This window comes from Panthera onca, chromosome C1 (genome assembly GCF_046562875.1).
Source record: "Panthera onca isolate mPanOnc1 chromosome C1, mPanOnc1 haplotype 2, whole genome shotgun sequence".
Lineage (NCBI taxonomy): Eukaryota > Metazoa > Chordata > Mammalia > Carnivora > Felidae > Panthera > Panthera onca.
This window is the reverse complement of record NC_138346.1, coordinates 115877832-115897512: the sequence shown is the minus strand read 5'-3', so window position 1 is coordinate 115897512 and position 19681 is coordinate 115877832. Positions and strand designations below refer to the sequence as shown.

The following is a 19681-nucleotide window of genomic DNA, read 5'->3' as shown; positions in this document are numbered from 1 at the left end:
CCCAGAGCCCAAGGAAGGAGGCAGGCAGAGTGGACAGAAGGGCCTTTATTTACAGGAAGGGGGAGAGATGAGGATTTAAGCATTCAGGGCTTCCAGCTCTGGTTGGTAAAGGGAAAGGAAGTGTTATCTCTTTTTTTGCTGGCGACCTGTAACAGGGAACAGTAAACACAAGTCTTTCTTCCATCTCTTACTTCCTGCAGAGGTGCTCTTCTTTCCAGGTCCTTGAGGCCAGACTCATAAAGAGGTAGTGTCTTTGGCCAGCAAGCACGCCCACCCCACATTAACAAAACGAAATAAGACATGATGTGGCAAGTAAAAGTACCATGCTCCCAAACGGGTATGTCTAGCTCCTTTCATGCCTTTCTACATGTATACGTTTGGGGTCAGGGAGACTCTTCTATACTTTTTAGTCACTTAGGGGATTTAAACTTCACGTGCGAATATTGCTTTGGCTGTACCCCAAGCTATTAGTCCCTAAGTCAGGCTTCAGAAGGATCTACTTGCCCCCATACAGCATGTCTGCATTTACTCACGTAGTTCATTGTTCCGGGTCATGGCCTGGGCTGCCCGAGCACGTGGCCCCTGCTGTGTGAAGTGGTAGCCAAAGCGGACAATGGAGGGACACTGCTCAAGCACGGTGGCCATCTCCATCTCCACTGCATCGCCAGGCCACTGGCGCTGGGGGACGGAGAGGTGAACCCTGTCAGCCCCCCTCTCTGTGTTGTTCACCGCGCCATACCACCAACCCTTTGGGAGGTCGAAAAAGCTTGTTTCATCAGAAGGGGTGATAAGAGGTGCTGACCTTGGCTCCCCTCATAGAGACAACGAAGAGGTTTCAGACAAGATTGGTGAGATCCTGACCCAGTGGCAGCCTCAGGGAGGAGACTCGGTGAATATTAGTTGAATGACCAGGGGACCAGGGGAGGGAAAGCTCACCTGGTTGTCTACACGGAGCTCAGTGAGTGTGGCATTTTCCCGAACTGCCTTCAGCACAGCCATGAGCCCTGTGCTGCTAATGAAGTTGGATTCAATGTTCAGGCTCTGGAGGCTACGATTCTCACGCAACATGTCAGCCACCGCCTGGGTAGTAGGGACTTGGGTTAGGATTAGGGGACAGTTTCACAGATGACTGAGGAGAGAAAGAACAGGAGCAAGAGGGAAACACAGCTCTTTGAGAAGAGTCCTTGAGGAGCTGTAGGTGGGGAGAGAGGGAGATGGAAGGGAGCATAGGTCGTAGGGGAAGCAGGGAGGTTAAGTGTGTGGTGGAGTTGGCGGGGTGGTAGAGCAAGCTGTGGCTCTCCGAGAAGGTGATCTGAGGATTTCCGAGCTAAGAGCCATGGGACTGAGGGTAGGAGTCTCCATCAGGCCATCCTAAGATTACGTGATGGGAATAGCATCCCCAGCACAACCCCAACCCCTTATGACAGGCAGGGATGCATGTCAAGGGGTGCATGTATGGGGAGGGGGCTGGGATTTCAAGTTGTCTTACATTGGCGATGGGGTCACCACTCCTTGTGGCCACCAGACTGAGGCTCCGGACATAGGTATTTGTCTTCATGGCCTCACACAACTCAGTTAGCATGGGTATTGGGATGTCCTGTCAGAGGAGAAGAGATGGTGGGCTAAGGGACCCACATATCTGGGACTCACATAGTTATCCCATTTATTATTTGGAACATAGATAGGGGTCAGATACCTGTATGTTATTGAGGTTCACCTCCTCCAGCTCCTTGTCATTGTTTCGAACGCTCTTTAGTATCTCCTCAATGTTTGTGGGATTTGGGGGCTCATCTGGCACCGGCTTGTACTTGTCAGGCTGCACCACACCTGGCGGGTAAGGGCCAGAAGGAAACCACGACATGTCCCCCACAACCTCCTCCCCATTGGTTCTCCCATTACTTCTGTACCATGTCCTCTCCATGATCCCCATTTCACCCTTCGCCACCTTTAATCAGACCTTGGGACTGCCTTCCCAAAGCCCTGGATGCCATGCTTCCAAACACTCACTGCTAATGCCTTCGGTGTTGCAGATTTCTCCGCTGCAGATGGCGTCATAGTATTGCTTGTTGCTCATCAGTGTGTACATGCCCAGAATTGCTGGAGAGAGTACGTAGAGGGGGGACAGGGAATGAGAAGAAGGAGTTTGTTCCAAATCCCCTCCCTTCTCATTCTGAATCTGTTGCAGTTTTTTAAAGCCTGACTTCTCCCCCCTCTTCCAAAGAGGTTCCCACTCTCCCTAGGTCCCAGGGTTTCCTTCTATGAACTGCTTAAGGTGGTAGTTTTTAAAACTTTGAGGGTAGGGGGGCACCCGGGTGGCTCCATCGGTTAAATGTCCAACTCTTGATTTCAGCTCAGGTCATGATTTCATGGTTCATGAGATTGAGCCCCGCATCGGGCTCTGCACTGACAGCACAGAGCCTGTTTGGGATTCTCTCTCTCCTTCTTTCTCTGTCCCTCCCCACCTCAAAATAAATAAATAAACTTTAAAAAAATCAAACAAACAAGTTTGAGACAGGGCTAAGGGAAGGTCCCTAAGGAGCCCCTAGAGGGTAAGGGAGGGAAAAACAACAGTGTTTCACATTCAAAAAAAAGAGAAAAGAGTGAGGGAGTCTGTTAGACTTCCTCCTGTTTCCAGCCAGAATAGTTTACTTTTATCTGCTTTATAATCCCTATAAACTTGTCTCTGAGATGTGAATGTATTAGATTAAAAAATGAATGAGTGAATACATAAGCAAAAACTTAAAACCATGACCTGAGGCTTTCTCTAACATTCATGTCCTGTTCAGGGCCTTCCTCACTAGTCCCATGGCCTGGCTAGAACTGCCCTGCCCTGAATCTCCCCACCCTCCCTAACCTTCCACTGCTGCCCACCTGCAATATCACACATTTCAGCGTCTGTGGCATGGGCCAATGCCTCTTCCAGTTCAGGCTCCAGAGTGATCTGCTCCTGTGCAGGAATTTCCCTCTTGGGCTGAATGTAGGGTTTCCCTGATGGGGAGATGAAGGGTGGCTCAGGTGGAGGTCATTCCTCCTACGATTCTTGTCTCTAGCTTCCTTCCTTTCCTTCTCCAGGAGGTGGAGTCTTGGGTCACTAGGGGCCACTGTAAGGCCCAAGTCCTCTACCGGCTCAGGACTCCTGGGTCCCCTAATCTCTCCTAAAAGCTGGAGAGTGAAAGAGGCATGTGTGTTTCAGGGTGGCCAGGTCCTTGGGCAGCTAGAAGCTGGAAGGTCAGAGGGAAGCTGGAGGGGGTGCACTTGAGAGATGACCATTGGGTTTTGGTAGGCATGGTTGTTAGTGTCTCCATACCCTTCTTCTCGCCTGTGAAGGGCACCAAGTCATCACGTTCTTTGACCTCTAGTGCCTGCTGTTCCAGATACTGCAAAAGGGCATCCCGGTCCAGTGGCCCCGTTGGGCTCTTCTTTGTCTGGTCACGTTGTCTTAGTCCAGCGGGCAGGAGCATGTTCTTCGGGATGAGTTTTGGGGAGGAAGTCAGACCTCTGATCTGGGGTACCTCCAGGGCTCCCTAAACATCTGCACACACCTTTTCCCTGGCCCTCTTGGGATTCCAAGCCCTGTAGGCAGCCCTGATCTCAGCCACCCGGGGCCCACCACCCCTTCCCCAATGCTCGGAGGCTGCCCCTGTTTCCTCGTTGGTTCCTTGTGCCAGAGCCCCTACCTCAGGGTCCATCTCCTGTAGCTCGCAGTCCAGCTGCTCCAGCTCCTCGGGGCTCAAGGTCTTTAGAATCTCATCTTCATCTATGTCTCTGTATTTCTCCAGTTCCTTCTGATACGATGACATGATGGCCCCACCCCCTCCCCACTCTGGTGCTCACGGAGCCTGGGGGGAATGGGGAAAGTGATTGGATGATGGAAAGATACACATGGACACAGCAGGACACAGATGAGCCAGGGGGCAGAATGATGAACTGGATGCCTTGGAGGCTAGAAATCTAGCTGGGCAGGGGAAGGTGGGGACTTATGTTGTTTAGAACCAGAGCTTCCTTCTTCCTGCTTCCCCAGCTTCAGCCACCCTGGATGGGGATCCCAGGCATCCAAGCGTGATTTGTCTGCCCATTGTGTGACAGAGAAATCCTGGCAACACCCTCCCTTATAACCTCGTCCGTCCATGCCTCTTGCCCAAGCACAGCTGCCAAGGGCCCTGCCAACACAACTGGCCCCAGGCCCAGTTCCTATTGAAAGGAAGGGGGGCATACAAAGAGTTTCAGGGAAATTCCTCTTCTCTTCCCCATGATCCAGTCTTTTTTCCTAAACTCGAAGAAAGCAAGGGGGAAAAGAGACAGTTCTCTTACCCTACCCCCATTTCCTCTTTTATTGTGGGGGAATCAAGATTTCACTTTCTATGTTTGCCAAAACTCTAAATCCTAAGGGAAAGCAAGGGCTCAGAGGAGCTGGGGGGGAGTGCCAGGTTGGGGGAAGGGTGGTATGGTCTCAGGAGAAGGGGCTGAGTCCCCATAATTTGTCCCTGACTTTGGACGGGAAGGTGACACCGGACCAATGGGTGGGAAATACCTTCTAAATGCGATAAAGTTTCTCTAAAAACAGTGGGAAGATTAAACTTGCACAATCTCTTACAATACAGAAAATACACACAAGCTACACATACACACCATACTGAATATGAAAGATCCAGAAAGTGTGTGAGATATTTGCATGGACAATGTACACTATGGTTAAGGGATAGGACAGACAGTGGCAGAAACATACGCTGAGGGACGGAGACACTCCACATCATTCCCGAAAGGAGCCGCTCCTCTCCTCCCACCTCCCACCAGGCTCTGGTCCATAAGCCCCCTGCCTTCCCACCTACCAGTCCTGGTGGCCACCTCCCTTCTCACCTCCCCTTCTGTCGGTTGGTCTGTCAGTGCTACTGGAGCACTGTCCCCGCGGCAGGAAGAGCCCAGTGCCGGGGAGAGGGTGGGGGAACAGTGAGCTCAGCATTTTATTATTTTAGCTCTGGCCAGGTGGGGGGTGGTGGGAGATCACATATACACAGCCCCCATACCCTGCCCAGCCCTGAGAGCCTCTAGTGGCCACTCACAGCCATGGCACTTCCTTCCCTTCCTGCATGTAAGCCAGAGTCCTAGAAACTAGGGGAATCATGTCATTCCTTCTTATTTGGTGTCTTGCTATATTCAAAGCAGTGAATATAAGGTGATATAAAGGGGAGTACAGGAATTTCGTTTGGAGGTCTAATTTAAAGGTGTTTATAATCCAGCTGGAGGAGTGAATACTTACAATTTAAAAAGGGCAGCTCATAATAAATGCTATTAAACAAAATAAAGACCCATATATACTCAGACATTCACAAAGACTTCTTGCTCCCAACTCAATGAGACACCAGACAAAGGGGATCTTTCTCTTTTATTAGATTAAAAAACACAAATAAAACCAATAGGAACTGGGGGGAAAGAAAGATGGAAAAGGGCCAGGCAAAGGTCAGAGATGACCAAGAGGAGAACCAGGGAGAGGAAGGGGAACATTAAGAGCCCCAAGTCAGGGCAGGAAAGAGGTTTCTAAGGACTACTCCTCTCCTTATTTGATGACAATTTTCTGGCGCAAGGCTCGAGGCCCAGAGCCAGGGAGGGGCTCGGGAGGTGGCGGGCCAGGGCCCAGCGCTGAGGCCGTGGGCGGCAGTCCGTGGGCAGTGATGTACTTCTTATAGGCCTCACGGATGATCTTGAAGGCTCGAGCAGTGGCGTAGGGGATGTCTGTGACAGGGTCCCGGTACAGAGCTGGGCGATGGGTCACAGGGCAGACCTCCCGAACAGGGACCTTTGGGGGCCGCCCTTGGGGAAACCATTCCTCAAATGTCGCATCATCACTGAAAGTGATGAAGGTACGGGAGCAGCGAGCAGGAGGGACGATGGGTCCAGTGCCGGCACGGGGAGTCAGTGCAGAAGCTGTGGGAGCAGGATCCAGTCTGAGGGGAGAGACAGAGAAACACAAAAAGTCTGAGGAGAGAAAACAACAGACAAAGAGATAAGACAGGTGAGGAAAGAGAGGAAGGAGGCAGAATGACGGCAACAATCGGAGAGAATCTATTAAGTGACAGATGGGGAGAAGCAAGCTGTGCTGGGTGGGAAAACTGCTGAGAGAGGGGAGAGAGACTAAAAACAGAAAGAAACACAGCTGAGGGAAGAGGACCCTGAAGGACATCTGTGTATTGGAGAGCTGTGTGAGGAGAACTGAGGATGGCAGGGAGAAGGCTCTCTTCCCTTCTCCCCTGTGACGCACTCACCCTTCCACATCCACATTCTCTTCTTTAGGGCCTGGCTCCCCAACGAGCGGCACCGTCACCGAATGATAGGTGATTATGGGCCCAGGGCACTTCCGCTTCTTGTGCACCTGCTTCTTTTTGTCAGCCTCAAGCCGCTCATAGGTCTCTTCAGGGTCAAAGGGAGGAATGAGGGGGCGGTGAGTTCCCCCGTGCCCACACTCATGTCTGTCCTGTCTAGTCCCTGCCTGCCCAAGCCACTCACACCAATCCTCTGAGGCCCCCCTAGCACCTCCTAGTTCCGACATTCTTTGCTTGACCACCCCCCAACCCCCGACATCCTCTCCGCCCACCTCTCCCGTTCACTCAGCTCCTCACGCACTCAGACAGCAGGACTCTGGAGCTGGAAGGAACCCTTGGATGAGGAGCCTGTTTGCCCAAGCTGCCCTGTCCGCTCACTCCCAGCCACGGCAGCGCGCTGCGTCTTCAGGCATCTCTGGTCATTACAGAGTTCTCTCCTATTTCCAGCTGAAATATGTTGCCTGATGACACTGTTTCACCTTTTCAAGCTGTAAAGGACACAGGTCCAACCTGTCTTCCCCATGACAGTCCTTTACATAGTTGAAATTAGTATCCAGGTCTCTCCCTCCAGGCCGATCACAACACCCATTCCTTGAACCATTTCTCATAAAACATGGTTTTGAGACACACTCTCTTTTTGCTAACCCCTGTGCCTAGGACACTTCCATTACTGTACTTTTCACAGTCTATGGCAGAGGCCACATGCTGGCAGCTCCTCTAAGTGTTTTGTTTGATCTGTATTGTATTTTAGAGAAAATTTGAAATAGTTACTGATATTTGAAAATGAGGAAATTACGTTTAAATACAGAGATTTCTGGTCCTTTTTTTTTTTTTTTTTTTTTTTGAGAGAGTGGGCACATGTGCAAACGGGGAGAAAGGGCAGAGGGAAGGAGAGAGAATCTTAAGCAGGCTCCATGCTCAGCACAGAGCCAGACGCACGGCTTGATCCACAACCCTGGGATCATGACCTGAGCTGAAATCAAGAGTCAATCAACTGATTGAGCGGCCCAGGTGCCCCTCTGGTCCTTCTTAAAAAAATAACAAGGAGGGGCGCCTTGGTGGCTTAGGTTAAGCGTCCAACTTCAGCTCAGGTCACGATCTCACAGTTTGTGAGTTGGAGCCCTGCATCAGGCTTTGAGCTGATAGCTTAGAGCCTGGAGCCTGTTCGGATTCTGTGTCTCCCTCTCTCTCTGCCCCTCCCCCGGTCACATTCTGTCTCTGTCTCTCTCTCAAAAATAAACATAAAAAAAAAAAAATTAACAAGGAAATCGGGCAACCTGGCATCTGCGTTGTCACATGGCAACAACGAGCTGGGCAGAAGAACCAATCCTCCTTCTGAGCGCTCCTCTTATTCGCCACAGTCCCGTCTGGACAGTGACACTGCTCTATGGTAGTTCATCGCTGGTACACAGGTCTCCTCCTGAAGGGCAGTGACTGTGACTCATGTTACCTACATATTATCAGGGCCATGCGGTGTGCCACCCATTACAGGCACTCAACAAGTATTTGTTAATGTTCAGTAGGGCAAAATATTCCTGATCCCTTTCCTCTGAATGAACTCCAAATTTCTGTTTCTTAAGTGCGCATCCAATCTTCTAGATAAAGTCTGACCAGAAAAGTGTGCTCTGGAAACCCCACCAATGATTTAGCCTCTCTCGTACTTGGAATTCTGGTTGGTAATGTTGCTTTCTTTCCCTTCTGCCAACCTTCCAACACTTCCCCTTTCAAACACTTCCCTGTACCTTCTGGAACTCCTGCTCTATAACCAGCCAACTCATCTATGTCCTCAAGTTTCTCACTGTGAATTCCTTCCACAACTTGTCTTCCTGGAAGCCTGTCATCCCAAGGCCACTGCTCTCCCTGCAGCCCTCTGGTGGAGGTCTCTCGTCCTGCCACCTCCCATGCAGGGTGTGCCTGGGTCCTGTTGAGCCCACACTGCAACTGCTTCTCTCCCCACGCGCAAACCCACTTCTCTCTGGAGACTTATGCCACCAGGCTAGATCATGTTTCTTTCCTGTCATGCTCACTCCCTCACTCTCTGAAGACTTCAGCAATGCTTTCCACTGTTCCTCTCCACTCAACTCTTCTCATCCTTCATCACCCTGGTGACCTCAAAGTGCACATGGGTAGCCCCTTCAACATCCCATCCCCACAGTTTACGGATCTCATCTTCCTGTCCGTGACACATTTGTTGCTCCATTCCACTATGGCTACAGCCGGGAACTGCCCCAGCTCTGAAATACTAAAAATCACACATCCCAGGCTCTGGCCGCAACATCCTATGCTTTGGGTGTTTTGCTCCACAATTCTAGATATCCTCTGTCCTTTATACCTCCCATACATGGATCTCTCCTCATTCTATCTGGCACCCCCCTCCAGTCTTCATTGTTCTTTTTTTTCTTCCAGTTTCCTTTTTAAATCAAGGTTAGGTTCCTCAACCTATCATTTCAGTCACTCTCATCAATCTACACTCCCTGGTCCAGACCTGGATTGCTGAGTGCTCCTGGAAAAATACTACACAACAGGCTAGACTGGAACCACCATGAATGCATGTTCCCCAAATTCAACAGACTCCCCCAACACCAGCAGATAATTCTATCTCAACTATTTCTTTTCTTTCTTCTTCTTCTTATTACTTTTTTTTAGGGAGAGAGAAGATGTGCGTGCAGTGGAGAAGAGGCGAGGGAGAGAGAGAATTTAAGCAGGCTCCATGCTCAGCACAGAGCTCGACACGGGGCGTGATCTCACAACCCTGGGATCATGATCGGAGCTTAAATCGAGAATCAGATGCTCAACCGACTGAGCCACCCAGGCGCCCCTGAACTACTTCAAGCACATTTCACTATCTTCAAGCTTCCAACTCTATGCCCAACACCTGACAGGTGATAGTGCCTAAAAGACATCAGATGAGAACCACTCCAATGTCCTGCTATGGGTTTATAAACCTCCAACTACAAGCCATCCTTCCTTCCTCCTCCATAATTTAGGCCAATTCTTCCACCTGTACTCTAGCTACCCCACTCCCCCCACATCTCACTTCTCCAAAAACCCACCCTATTAACTATCCTTTCTTTCTTCTCTGTCATTAAACTTTCAGTTGCTTCTCACCAAAGACAAGAGTTCCTCTAATCTTAGATAAAACAAACAAGGAAAACTGTACATTGACCCCAGATCCTATAGGTTTTACTCCTTAAACCACCCTTCACAGCCAAGCTCTATAAGTTTGGCTCCCCAGCTGGCTTCAAAATGGTGTAGTCTCCAAAAAGTGTTCCCTAAGTTCATCTGACCTCCTTGTCATCAAAACAAATGGACACTTCACAGTTCTCCTCTTGAGTAGCATTTCTGCAGCATTCAGCAGAGACTCTCTCTCAAACATTTTCTTTCCTTGGTGTTCTTTTTCTTTTTTTAATATTTATTTATTTATTTGGGGGGGAGGGAAGGGCAGAGAGAGAGGGAAGGAAAGAATCCCAAGCAGGCTCTGAGCTGACAGTGTGGGGCTCAAACCCACGAACTGTGAGATCATGACACGAGCCGAAACCAAGAGGCAGACACTTAACTGACTGACCACCCAAGTGCCCCTCCTTGGCATTCTTAAGATAAATTCTCCTGAAGTTCTCCAAATCCTGGCCACTGCTAAGCTCCTCTTGTACATCTGCAGGGTTCTCTTCGGCCTGTCTTCTCTTCCCCATGCTTTCTCCCTGGGTGATCTGATCCACTCCAATCTCATCAATGCTATCCATACTCTACAGACTTCCAAATTTCTGTTTCCAGCCTAGATCTCTTGTCCAAGCCCAGATGTGTACACTGAACTCTCAGCACTGCATGGACCACTCAAAAACTCCTCGAATTCAACATGTTCAAAAATGAACTTCTTGTCCCCCCTGCAGAACCTGCTTCTGCAGGGTCTCCGATGTCAGCTACTGGTACAAGAAGCCCAGGTGTTACCCTCCTTACAGTGGCCCAAACCAACCAATGTGGTCAAAGGATGAGGACTGTAATTACAGTGACATCAAGGTCACCTCACTGTTTGTGATGGTTCTCAGTCATTTCTGTTTTGAGGGATAGCTACTGTTTGAAAGTACTGAATTACCATCAAAGATTAAATATTCAATGTTAAAGTCACCATAACAAAACAGGAAAACAAACCCTGAAGATGTTGCAACTGAAGTAAATCTTTTCTCAATCATTGTGTTCTTTTGGAGTTATCTACATTTGAGAAATATAAAAGTAGAATGGGATGGGTCCCAGATATTCTGCATAAACAATACTCAACTCCACATTTGGGCTATCCATGTTTAATCATATGTGTTTGACCAAAAATAAAAGATTCAGAGAGAAAGATTCGACGGGGGTTGGGGGAGAAAGACAGAGAGAACAAAGCACATATTATAGGTGATTGTATGTGTTATTTCACTCAATAGAAGTATGCCCCAGATCGAGCATGTGACAGGATGTGTATAACCTGCCATTCCCTCGTGTACCTCTCATGATTTGCAACTCTCAACGCCCTATAAAGAAATATATGTTTTGTACAATATATTACTTTACGTGACAGTGTACTCGGCACATAAACTGAAGGGATTTTAAAGAATTTTGACTTTAGCTCATCTCATGGACTAATTCTGGCGAATTTCTAATTTTCATGATTATCATTAAAGGAGGCATTATCACCCCACCTTGTGAACCAGGACAGCAAGATGCAAGTAGGTTAAGCAATCTGTCAGCAGTCTTACAAGCAACTGAACGGCAGAACTAGGATTTGAACTCAGTTCTATTCGATTCTTATTTTATACAAACACACTTTTTCTTCAATGTAACTTGTTCTTTAGAGCCCAGCTAACTGCCTCACTCCTTGCTCCTAATCCCTCACTCTCCCCATTTCCTTCCTCTGATTCCCTTATTCTGGATCTTCAACCCCCCCCAGCTCTTCAGGCCCTTCAGTCTCTGTTTTTCTAAGGTTCCCCCTCCCTCTGCCCACTAGTCTCAAAACCAGACTGACCTAGTGAACGTAAGTTGAGCTCCTCTGTGATCTTGGCCTCTCTTAGCAGCTCCTCCTGGGTCAGTGGCCGCTCACAATGGGGCCCCTTTCGCCGCCGTGACTGTCCCTGCCTCTCCTGTACCCGAAGAAATGTCTGTCTTGTATGCTCAGCTGTAGACTGACGCATGGACTTCCGACCTGGGGAAGAAGTCAGAGAGGAAGAAATCTTTGAATTCATGTCCACCTCCTTTATTTTTAATTTTAAAACTTATTTGGAAATCATTTCAAACTTACAAAAAAGTTGTAAGAGGAGTCCACAGAAAGTACCTATGTATCCTTTACCCAGATCACTTCCTGTTAACCTTTTGCCCCATTTGCATCGCGTGTGTTTTCCCGAATGATTAAGTTGCACACATCTTAGTTCTCGACCCTAAATACTTCACTGTATATTTCCTAAGAATAAGGGCTTCCCTTATATAACCATAGTACAGTTGTCAACTTCAGTTAACTTGCCATGAATACAATACTTTTTCATTATGTTCTGATTGACCCAATTGACCCAATTGTCAATTGACCCAAACATCTCCACACTCACTGTCAGAGCCATCATCCTGTAGTTCTAATGGCAGCAGTGCTTTCTCTTCTCGGGCCTTCTGAGAGCTACCAGCTGGAGTGCTGACCTTTCGAGGCCTCAAGCTCTTGAGAGGCTCCTGGGAACAGATTGGAATCAGATACCATGGAACAGAAGTAATACGGAGAAAGATGAGGATTTTAAGAGAAAACTAGTCCTGTGGGAAATAGGACTGGCATGGGGAGTCCTGTGACCTTATGAAGGGCAGAAGAGAAATTATGGGAAATTACAGGAGTCCAAGAAAACCAGGATACCCCTGCACCTTATATGCTTTGGTGACTACTCGGCGCTTCCTTCTAGGCTCTTCTGCTTCTCCATCACTGGATGGTTCATCCCCTTCATCAATGTCAAAGTCAGAGTCCACTTCATCCTCTGTGTCTGACTGGTCCCCTTGATATTCATCATCTCCAGATTCCTGAGGATATAAGGAGAGAAGGTTCTCACTGTCACTGGAGTCATCAGTGCCCCTCCAGGTACAGAATCTCTTTGGTTTCTTGGTAAGAGCTGCCCCATTCTCCTTCCCAACCCAGCTCTTCAATTTCCTTAGGCAAGAAGCTCTTCTAGTTAATGGCCTTTGGCTCCAGCACCACCTCTTTCGGCAGTCATTAACTGCCCTTTACCCGTAGCACACAGCGTTAAGTCCTGGGATACAGAAAGGATTTGGTTTGGTCTTTACCTTCAGGGGTCTCACAGTCAGGCAGAGGACAGGATATAATTATAAAAGGAAGTTTAAATACAAGACAACATATAAGGTATCAAATGGTACTAAAGTGTTATAGGAGCTCAAAGGAAGGCACACTTGCTATAGATTGGTCATCTGGGAGGGTCTAAACTTTAGACTTTATTCCTTTAGAGCAGGGGTTGGCAAACTTTTTCTGTGAAGGGCTAAAACAGAACAGGTAGCGGGCCAGATTTGGTCATCACGTCACAGTTTGCTGAGACTCTAAAGAACAAAGAGAACTTGAGCCATGGTTTAAGATACTGGTAGTGTTTTGGGGCGCCTTGGAGGCTCCGTCAGTTAAGCGTCTGACTCCTGATTTCAGTTCAGGTCATGATTTCACAGTTTGTAAGATCGAGTCCCACTTTGGCCTCCATGCTGACAGCGCAGAGCCTGCTTGGGATTCTCTTTCTCTCTCTGCCCCTCTCCCATATGCACTCTCTTTCTCAAAATAAATAAACTTACAAAAGAAAATAGGGACGCCTGGGTAGCTCAGTCGGTTGAGCCTCCGACTTTGGCTCAGGTCATGATCTCACAGTCTGTGGGTTCGAGCCCCGCGTCGGGCTCTGTGCTGACAGCTCAGAGCCTGGAGCCTGCTTCAGATTCTGTGTCTCCCTCTCTCTCTGACCCTCCCCTGTTCATTCTCTGTCTCTCTCTGTCTCAAAAATAAATAAACATTAAAAAAATTTTTTTTAAATAATAAAATAAAATAAAATAAGATAAAATAAAACGTGGGTAGTGTTTAGACAGCCAAGAGGGCAGAGGTAACATGGGTAGATGGAACAGCAAGAACAAAGATGCAGAAGCAGGAATGTGCATAGCTTATTTATAGAATAAAGATTTAGACCTAAGTAAAGCAGAAAGTTTTTCTTGGGCAAGAAATCTTCCTAGCTGATTGCCTTTGACTCCAGCACAGCCTTCTTCCAACATTTCCTGACTGCCCTATAAGGCTCTAAGACTTGAAAAGGTTGCATTCAGTCTACAGAGAGACTTACATTATCAGGCTAATAAACTCATGAGTTTAATTTGCAGGCCAAGGATTCTCAATCCTCTCCCTCTCCTTGCTTTTTCCAGTACTGATAATCATTGCTGAGGTAAACTAAAGTTACTGAGAAATAGGTCTCATTCCTCAGGTGTGTTGGAACAGAAAAATAATTGGGTACAAGTACTAGTAATGGGGAGCCAATGAAGACTTGGGGAGATAGGAAGACTGTATACAAGGAGTGTTTCAGAAAGTTCTGAAGATGGTTAGCTGAGTGGAGTAGAGAACATGGGGCCTAGAATTGAAATTGAGAGAGTGCAGGTTAAGTCTAGAACGGCAGCCCCATTAAAAAGTAAAGGGAAAAATACACTTGGGGGCAGGGGAGTCAACTGGGCGGGGTGGCATCTCAAACATGTGGCTCTCTCTTCAATCAATGATGTAGACCAACAGGCTAATCTTGGTACATATGCTGCCAAAGCAAGCAAATAGCACAGAGAGTTGACACTCCAAGCTAGCCAGAGTTCAATCTTGCACTGATGACCATCATTTCCTCCCAACTGATGTTTGTGAAAGACAGCCTGGGAACACATTAATCCCCTCAGCTTTAACCTGGTATTAAGTCATCTCACCAGAGAATAGTAGTTCCACTACACATTAGCTTAGTATCCAATCAAAATACTTTCATTAAGTTAGGGATTTACTACCATTCCTTTGGCCCTTATTGAGGGTCATTAATAGACATGACTAGATAAGAGAATATTTCTACATCATCTGCCGAAACCCTGTTAGTTTATACATCTTATATAAGGATTAAATTCCTAGAATTTAGCGTTGAATAAGTTTTTCTCTTTTAAAGAATGTATATGCTTCTTTCTTACTGAAAAAAGAAATTCAGGGTTTGGCTGCCAGGAAGCTCACAGCTAAATTTAGTATCAATTGCTATTACCATTTTAGCCAAGGCTCCTGGTACAATTACTTCTGATCTGTCTCTATTTTTACTGTTCCTACTTTTTGTTTATATAGTAAGCCTCCTTTAATCCTTTTTGGAAGCATGAAGGGTACATATTAAATAACGACTCGTAAAATGACAGGAATAGGAAAATGGCCTTTGGGGGAGGGAAGAGAACATTCTATTTTAAACTATAGCTGTGTAAGTAATGACTCCCAATCAGTCATCAAGTCCTGTGGATTCAATTTCCTTAATGTGTCTTGAAACCTATTGCCCATGTTTCTCTACTCCCACTGCCTCTTTCATTCTCTTCATTAGAGTGAGGTTTCTAGAGTACAAATTTGGGGGCGCCTGGGTGGCTCAGTCAGTTAAGCAACCAACTCCCACGCAGGTCATAATCTTGTGGTTTGTGGGTTCAAGGCCTGCATTGGGCTGTGCTGATAGGTCAGAGCCTGGAGCCTGCTTTGGATTCTGTGTCCACCTCTCTCTCAGCCCCTTCCCTGCTCACACTGTCTTTTTCTCTCTCAAAAATAAACAAACATTAAATAAATTTAAAAATATTCTGTGTCTCCCTGTCTTTCTGCCCCTTCCCCGCTCGTACTCTCTCTCTAAAATAAACATTAAAAACTATATAAAGTACAGATTTGATCATGTACTTTGATGAATCTTCTCAGTCCTCTGGATAAAGAGCAAACTCCTTAACATGGTTCACAAGGCCCAACATGATCTGGCCCACGCCTACTCTCTCCAGCCTTACCAATCTTTATTCTCTTTCAAGGTCTGGAGAATGAGAGTAGACATGCAGACTCCAGACCCAGACTCAGTACCTTTACACATCTGCTCCACCCCCTCAGTGGGCTAAACTTTCTCCTTACCCTGCTCTCAGCCCTACTGCTGTACATACAGCCACAGCTTACTTTTCATACTGTCCTAAGTTTAAACATCGTGTCCCCCAGGATGCCCATCCCCACCAATGACTCTGGCTCCCACATGTTACCACAGCACCCTATCATTACCACTTATTTTACTCCTTATCACACAGTATTTCAACTGTTAATTCAGCTGCTTCCCCCATTGGGGTCTGGTATAGGTAAGAAAAAGCGTTCTTAATACTCTCTGCTTCCTTATAACCTGTCACAGTAGTTGGTTTGCCCTAGCTTCTCAACGGCTATTTTAAGAATGGACAGATTCAATCAATACAAGTGCCAATCCAATCCAGACCCTAGCCCAGGCACTAGACGTATTCTGTTGAACAAAACAGACCATCTCTAACCTTACAGAGTTTACAACCTAATAGGAAAGTATAAACAAGCAGGCAAACCAAATCTAATTACAATTTGAAATGTATACTATGAAGGAAATAAATAGGACACTTTTTATAGCAAAGAAGGGTTATCGAAGGAAACACTTACATTGAGACTTGAAAGCTGGAAAAAGCATAGGCTAAGCTCCTCTATTTTTTCTTTTTTGAAAAGAGATTCCTTTCTATACCTCTGGTGAAGAACCATACCGTGGGCCCACGACTATATACCGCGTGGCTGCGAGAAGCTCGCGTTAACGTTAGACGTCAAGAGTGTGGTGAAAACAGGCAACTAGAAAAGTACACTGTCGGTTTCTGCCATACTCTGGGGTGCCTCCGGAGACCCTACCATCCCCGACCCCTCCAACCCCATCTAGGGCTCTACCTTCTAGTACTCCATTTTAAACCCCCGCCACCCCCGACTCTCCCACCCCGTCGCGAGTATCAGCTACCAGGGCTCCACTCCATTCCCCGCCCCCTTCTTTGTCCGAGGTTTCTCCCTTCAGGACTCCCTTTAGCTTCCTCCCCTCCCTCTTCCTGGACCCAGCTCTTGCCTCTGTGAAACCCCCATAAGTCGTCTGGTAGAACTCATCTTCCTCCTCTGCCTCCAGGAGGCCAGAAAGCCGGTTCCCCGCGGTCTTCCGGGGGGCCCGGCCCCCAGCCAAACTCATACCGCCTACCGAGACTGCGCCGCGATCAGAGGCGCCTCACCCAGCGCGGGTAGCGGAACTCGGCGCTCGACACCACTACCTGCGGGTGGTAGGCGGTGGCGGAAGCCAGTAGTCTACAGGCAGAGGTAGCAGAGCTTCGAGAGGCTCCTAGTCCCTTCAGCCGCGCCTTCCTCACTCTGCAGCCCCGCCCACCGGGAACGCGGAGACCACCGAGCTCCCCGTTCCAGTACGCGCTGACCTGGACTGTGGAACGATTGGGCTCGGTGACTCCAGGAGTCCTACTACCCTAAGTCCAGAATTTAGGAGTCAACAAACTTTCACTTAGAAGAGGTCAGTCTTCTACCTCTGCTCCAGTCCATTTTCCATTCTGCTTCTAGTAGGAACCTTTCTAAAAACCCAGACTTTGTCACTCTTCTACTCGAAGATGTTTAATGACTCCCTATCATCTACGGGTTAAAGTCCAAAATCCTTGAGGCAGAATAGTAGTGTGTTTTAAGAGCATAGCTTTAGAGCCAGCCATACCTGAGTTTGAGTTTAAGATCTTTTAGCTGTGTGACTTTGGACAAGTTGCTGAATCTCAGTTTTCATCTGTAAACTGGAACTAGGGACGCCGGCTGGCGCAGTGGGTAGAGCACGCGACTCCTGATATCAGGGTCTTGAGTTCAAGCCCCACGTTGGGCGTGGAACCTACTTAAGAAAATAACAAGGTGGGACGAATAATACTTATATTTTAAAGTTGTTGCAAAGATTAAGAGATATTAATCTTGTAAACTGCTTAGCACAGGATTTAGTAAGCACATATGGTTAGTAGGTGCTAACTACTATTAACATGGCATTCAAGATCCTTCATAGTTTGGCCTCTCCCTACCTTTACAGCTTCACCTCCTGCCTCATTGTCCTATTCTAGTATCACTTTTCAATTCTTCGTCGTGCCTGCCTGCTTTTCCTTCTTAGGATTCTTTTCCTTACTTGTCTACCTGGCCAAATTCTGGCTCTATAAGACAGTAAAGTCTTCTACAGTCGCCAATCTCTCTTCCTGACACAGTTTCCATAAACACGGAGGTCATGCCGCCTTGATTCTCTGGAATACTTCCAATATCAAATAGTCTGTGGTATTGTCAAGACCCTGTATCAACTTCTATCAACTTCTCTTCCTATCTTGTATTCTGAGAGTATGATTGTCAACCCATAGCACTTGTACATACTTTATTAATGGCAGCTATTACATTTTACTCTAATGATTTATGGGTCTGCCTCTCTCATTAGTCTGTGATCTTTCTGAGGGCGAGGACTTTATCTTCACCTGCGTATACCAGGAACTCTCATGGTGCCTAGGACATTGTTGGGGCTAAATAATGTCAATTCAGTGAATGAATTAATGAATGACAATTGAATGAATAAGGTACTCATCCTCTTATTTTGTGTCTACGTTGATCTTGCTTGCCACTAGCCCCCTCCATTCTGACCTTAGGGACTATTCTAAGATATGATAAAATCTGTGTGTGTGTGTGCATGTGTGTGCACACTCACATATTTCTGTCAAATCTGTATACGTGGACCTATTTTGAAATCACCAGATTGCTCTACTTTTCCAAAATATATATTGGTGAACTCCTTTTTCAATTTCCTTGGGGCACCAAGCCAACATGTCCTGCTTTGCCTCTGCCTCCACACCCTGCCACGTCACCCCAGGTCTTCTATGCCAGGAATGTTACTGGGGAAGAGTGGCTCTGTGACTAAGAGAACACCCCAGGGATTGAGTGGGAGTGGAGGCAGAGATAATGTAAAGGGGGAAAAGATGAGAGACACCCTGGCCCCACTTTTTGAATTTTGCTTTCATTCCTTCATATATTCAGGAGACATGTATTATGCACCTACTTTGTGCCAGGCACAAAGATGCTTGAGATATAAAATGCTTGAGATATGAAAATGGGTAAGATGTAATCTTTGCCCTGAAATATTCAGTCTTGTGAGGAAGACAACAAGTAAACAGACTGACATAGTACCATGTAGTAGGAGTAATAGCAGCCATTTTCTGGTACATAAAGAGAAACAAAGACCCCTAAGAAGCTACAAAACAGGGATCTCTTCTTTTCAGGAGGGCTGAAATCAAATTCATAGATCAAATCCCAGGGAGAAGATCCCTCTATTTGACCTACTGCATGTGTGAGTCAGGGCTTTATTGGTCTATTTCCAATTTTTAAATCAGAAACAGCTTTATTTCTACACCAGCTGATTTCTAAAATAACTCAGGAAATGGTAGCAACTCCATGCCTTTTATGGACACAAGTATAATTTATTCAATAAATATTTATTTGACCTATGAGCCAAATCCTGTGCTAGACAGTGTGCTCCCACCTGTCTAGTTCCTGTACTGTTAGTTGGGTGGAGGGGTATATGTATAGGCAACCGTAAAATACTTCAGTGTCGTTCAGTTCCATTGCTATTGAATGAAATGGCAAATCATGTAGTTTGTCTACCTTCAGTACCCAATGGAATATGAATAATCCAGCAAGTGGCAGCAGGGAAACAATTATTTCTATCTTGAGAGAGGGGTAGAAGGCAGAGGTAAATAGGCAGTGGTAGTCTCTGGACTTCATGGTCCTAGGTTCCCTTTCGAGGACCCGGAAGACATCCGGATAGAGGATAACCAGGCCATCTTGGGGGCTGCAAACCAAGACCCCCCCCCCCCCCCACACACACAATTTCTCTTCATTTATTAATTTCACAAATAATTATTGAGCCGCTACCATGTACAGGCTCACAAGATGGGAGGAGCTGGAGATACAAGAGTGAAACAGTCTTTGCTTTTCAGCAGCTTACAGTCCGATCAGTCTTCAGCTCCCCATCTGGTTTTCACAATCTCCAGGGTACTTTATTAATCCGAACGCTAGACTAGAATGGGGAATTTCTCTGTGCAGTTCGGTGCACTGATTAACAGAACCAAGGGTTTGCCTGGATCGCAGATAGATTGTGATATGGTCGCCTTCCGTGGCTTTTTCTGAGAGGTCTTCTGAATTCTATAACTGTGCCCAGCATTGCGCTTGAAGCCAAGTGTAGATCTGTTTTGAATGTCATTCAGAGGAAGGCAAGACAAGCACGCATGTTAAGCCAAACAGTAAACAAGCAGTAAAG

At 47.0% G+C, this 19681-nt stretch overlaps 3 protein-coding genes across 6 annotated transcripts in view; 1 reads left to right on the top strand and 2 right to left on the bottom strand.

Moving 5' to 3' along the window:
- Positions 1-27: 27 nt before the first annotated feature.
- On the bottom strand, positions 28-4962 carry TMOD4 (tropomodulin 4). 2 transcript variants are annotated; one of them, XM_060622673.2, is made up of 10 exons: positions 4858-4962; positions 3678-3839; positions 3308-3464; positions 2872-2988; positions 2008-2097; positions 1697-1827; positions 1490-1597; positions 937-1080; positions 534-678; positions 28-146 (listed from the first exon to the last, which is right to left on the bottom strand). In XM_060622673.2, the coding sequence occupies exons 2-10, from the start codon at positions 3798-3800 to the stop codon at positions 124-126; spliced, it is 1038 nt and encodes a 345-aa protein (XP_060478656.1). In that variant the 5' UTR covers positions 3801-3839; positions 4858-4962; the 3' UTR covers positions 28-123. The 2 variants fall into 2 exon arrangements, with proteins under 2 accessions (XP_060478656.1, XP_060478657.1); XM_060622674.2 differs by having other exon boundaries at positions 4830-4931.
- Positions 4963-5366: 404 nt separating this feature from the next.
- VPS72 (vacuolar protein sorting 72 homolog) lies at positions 5367-16634 on the bottom strand. 2 transcript variants are annotated; one of them, XM_060622671.1, is made up of 6 exons: positions 16430-16634; positions 12189-12341; positions 11891-12005; positions 11317-11493; positions 6261-6405; positions 5367-5942 (listed from the first exon to the last, which is right to left on the bottom strand). In XM_060622671.1, the coding sequence occupies exons 1-6, from the start codon at positions 16544-16546 to the stop codon at positions 5555-5557; spliced, it is 1095 nt and encodes a 364-aa protein (XP_060478654.1). In that variant the 5' UTR covers positions 16547-16634; the 3' UTR covers positions 5367-5554. The 2 variants fall into 2 exon arrangements, with proteins under 2 accessions (XP_060478654.1, XP_060478655.1); XM_060622672.2 differs by lacking the exon at positions 6261-6405 and having other exon boundaries at positions 5804-5942.
- A 112-nt stretch (positions 16635-16746) lies between these two features.
- Positions 16747-19681, top strand: part of PIP5K1A (phosphatidylinositol-4-phosphate 5-kinase type 1 alpha) — a 38745-nt gene continuing 35810 nt past the window's right edge. Inside the window, exon 1 of one of the 2 annotated variants that reach the window (XR_013557375.2) lies at positions 16747-16876. The gene's annotated coding sequence lies outside the window, so the exon portion shown is untranslated. Of the gene's footprint in view, positions 16877-17053; positions 17254-19681 lie in introns of those variants that run through there. The other variant, XR_013557376.2, reaches the window with a different exon arrangement.

Coding starts and splice junctions, on each gene's coding strand:
- TMOD4 (XM_060622673.2), bottom strand. CDS start 3,800: ATGTCATCGTATCAGAAGGAACTGGAGAAATACAGAGACATAGATGAA. Junction 3,465..3,677: donor TACAGGAGATGGACCCTGAG/GTAGGGGCTCTG, acceptor CTCATCCCGAAG/AACATGCTCCTGCCCGCTGG. Junction 147..533: donor GACCCGGAACAATGAACTAC/GTGAGTAAATGC, acceptor TCCCTGTTACAG/GTCGCCAGCAAAAAAAGAGA.
- VPS72 (XM_060622671.1), bottom strand. CDS start 16,546: ATGAGTTTGGCTGGGGGCCGGGCCCCCCGGAAGACCGCGGGGAACCGG. Junction 6,406..11,316: donor GCTCAACTTACGTTCACTAG/GTCAGTCTGGTT, acceptor TTGACCCTGAAG/AGACCTATGAGCGGCTTGAG. Junction 5,943..6,260: donor GAGAATGTGGATGTGGAAGG/GTGAGTGCGTCA, acceptor CTCTCCCCTCAG/ACTGGATCCTGCTCCCACAG.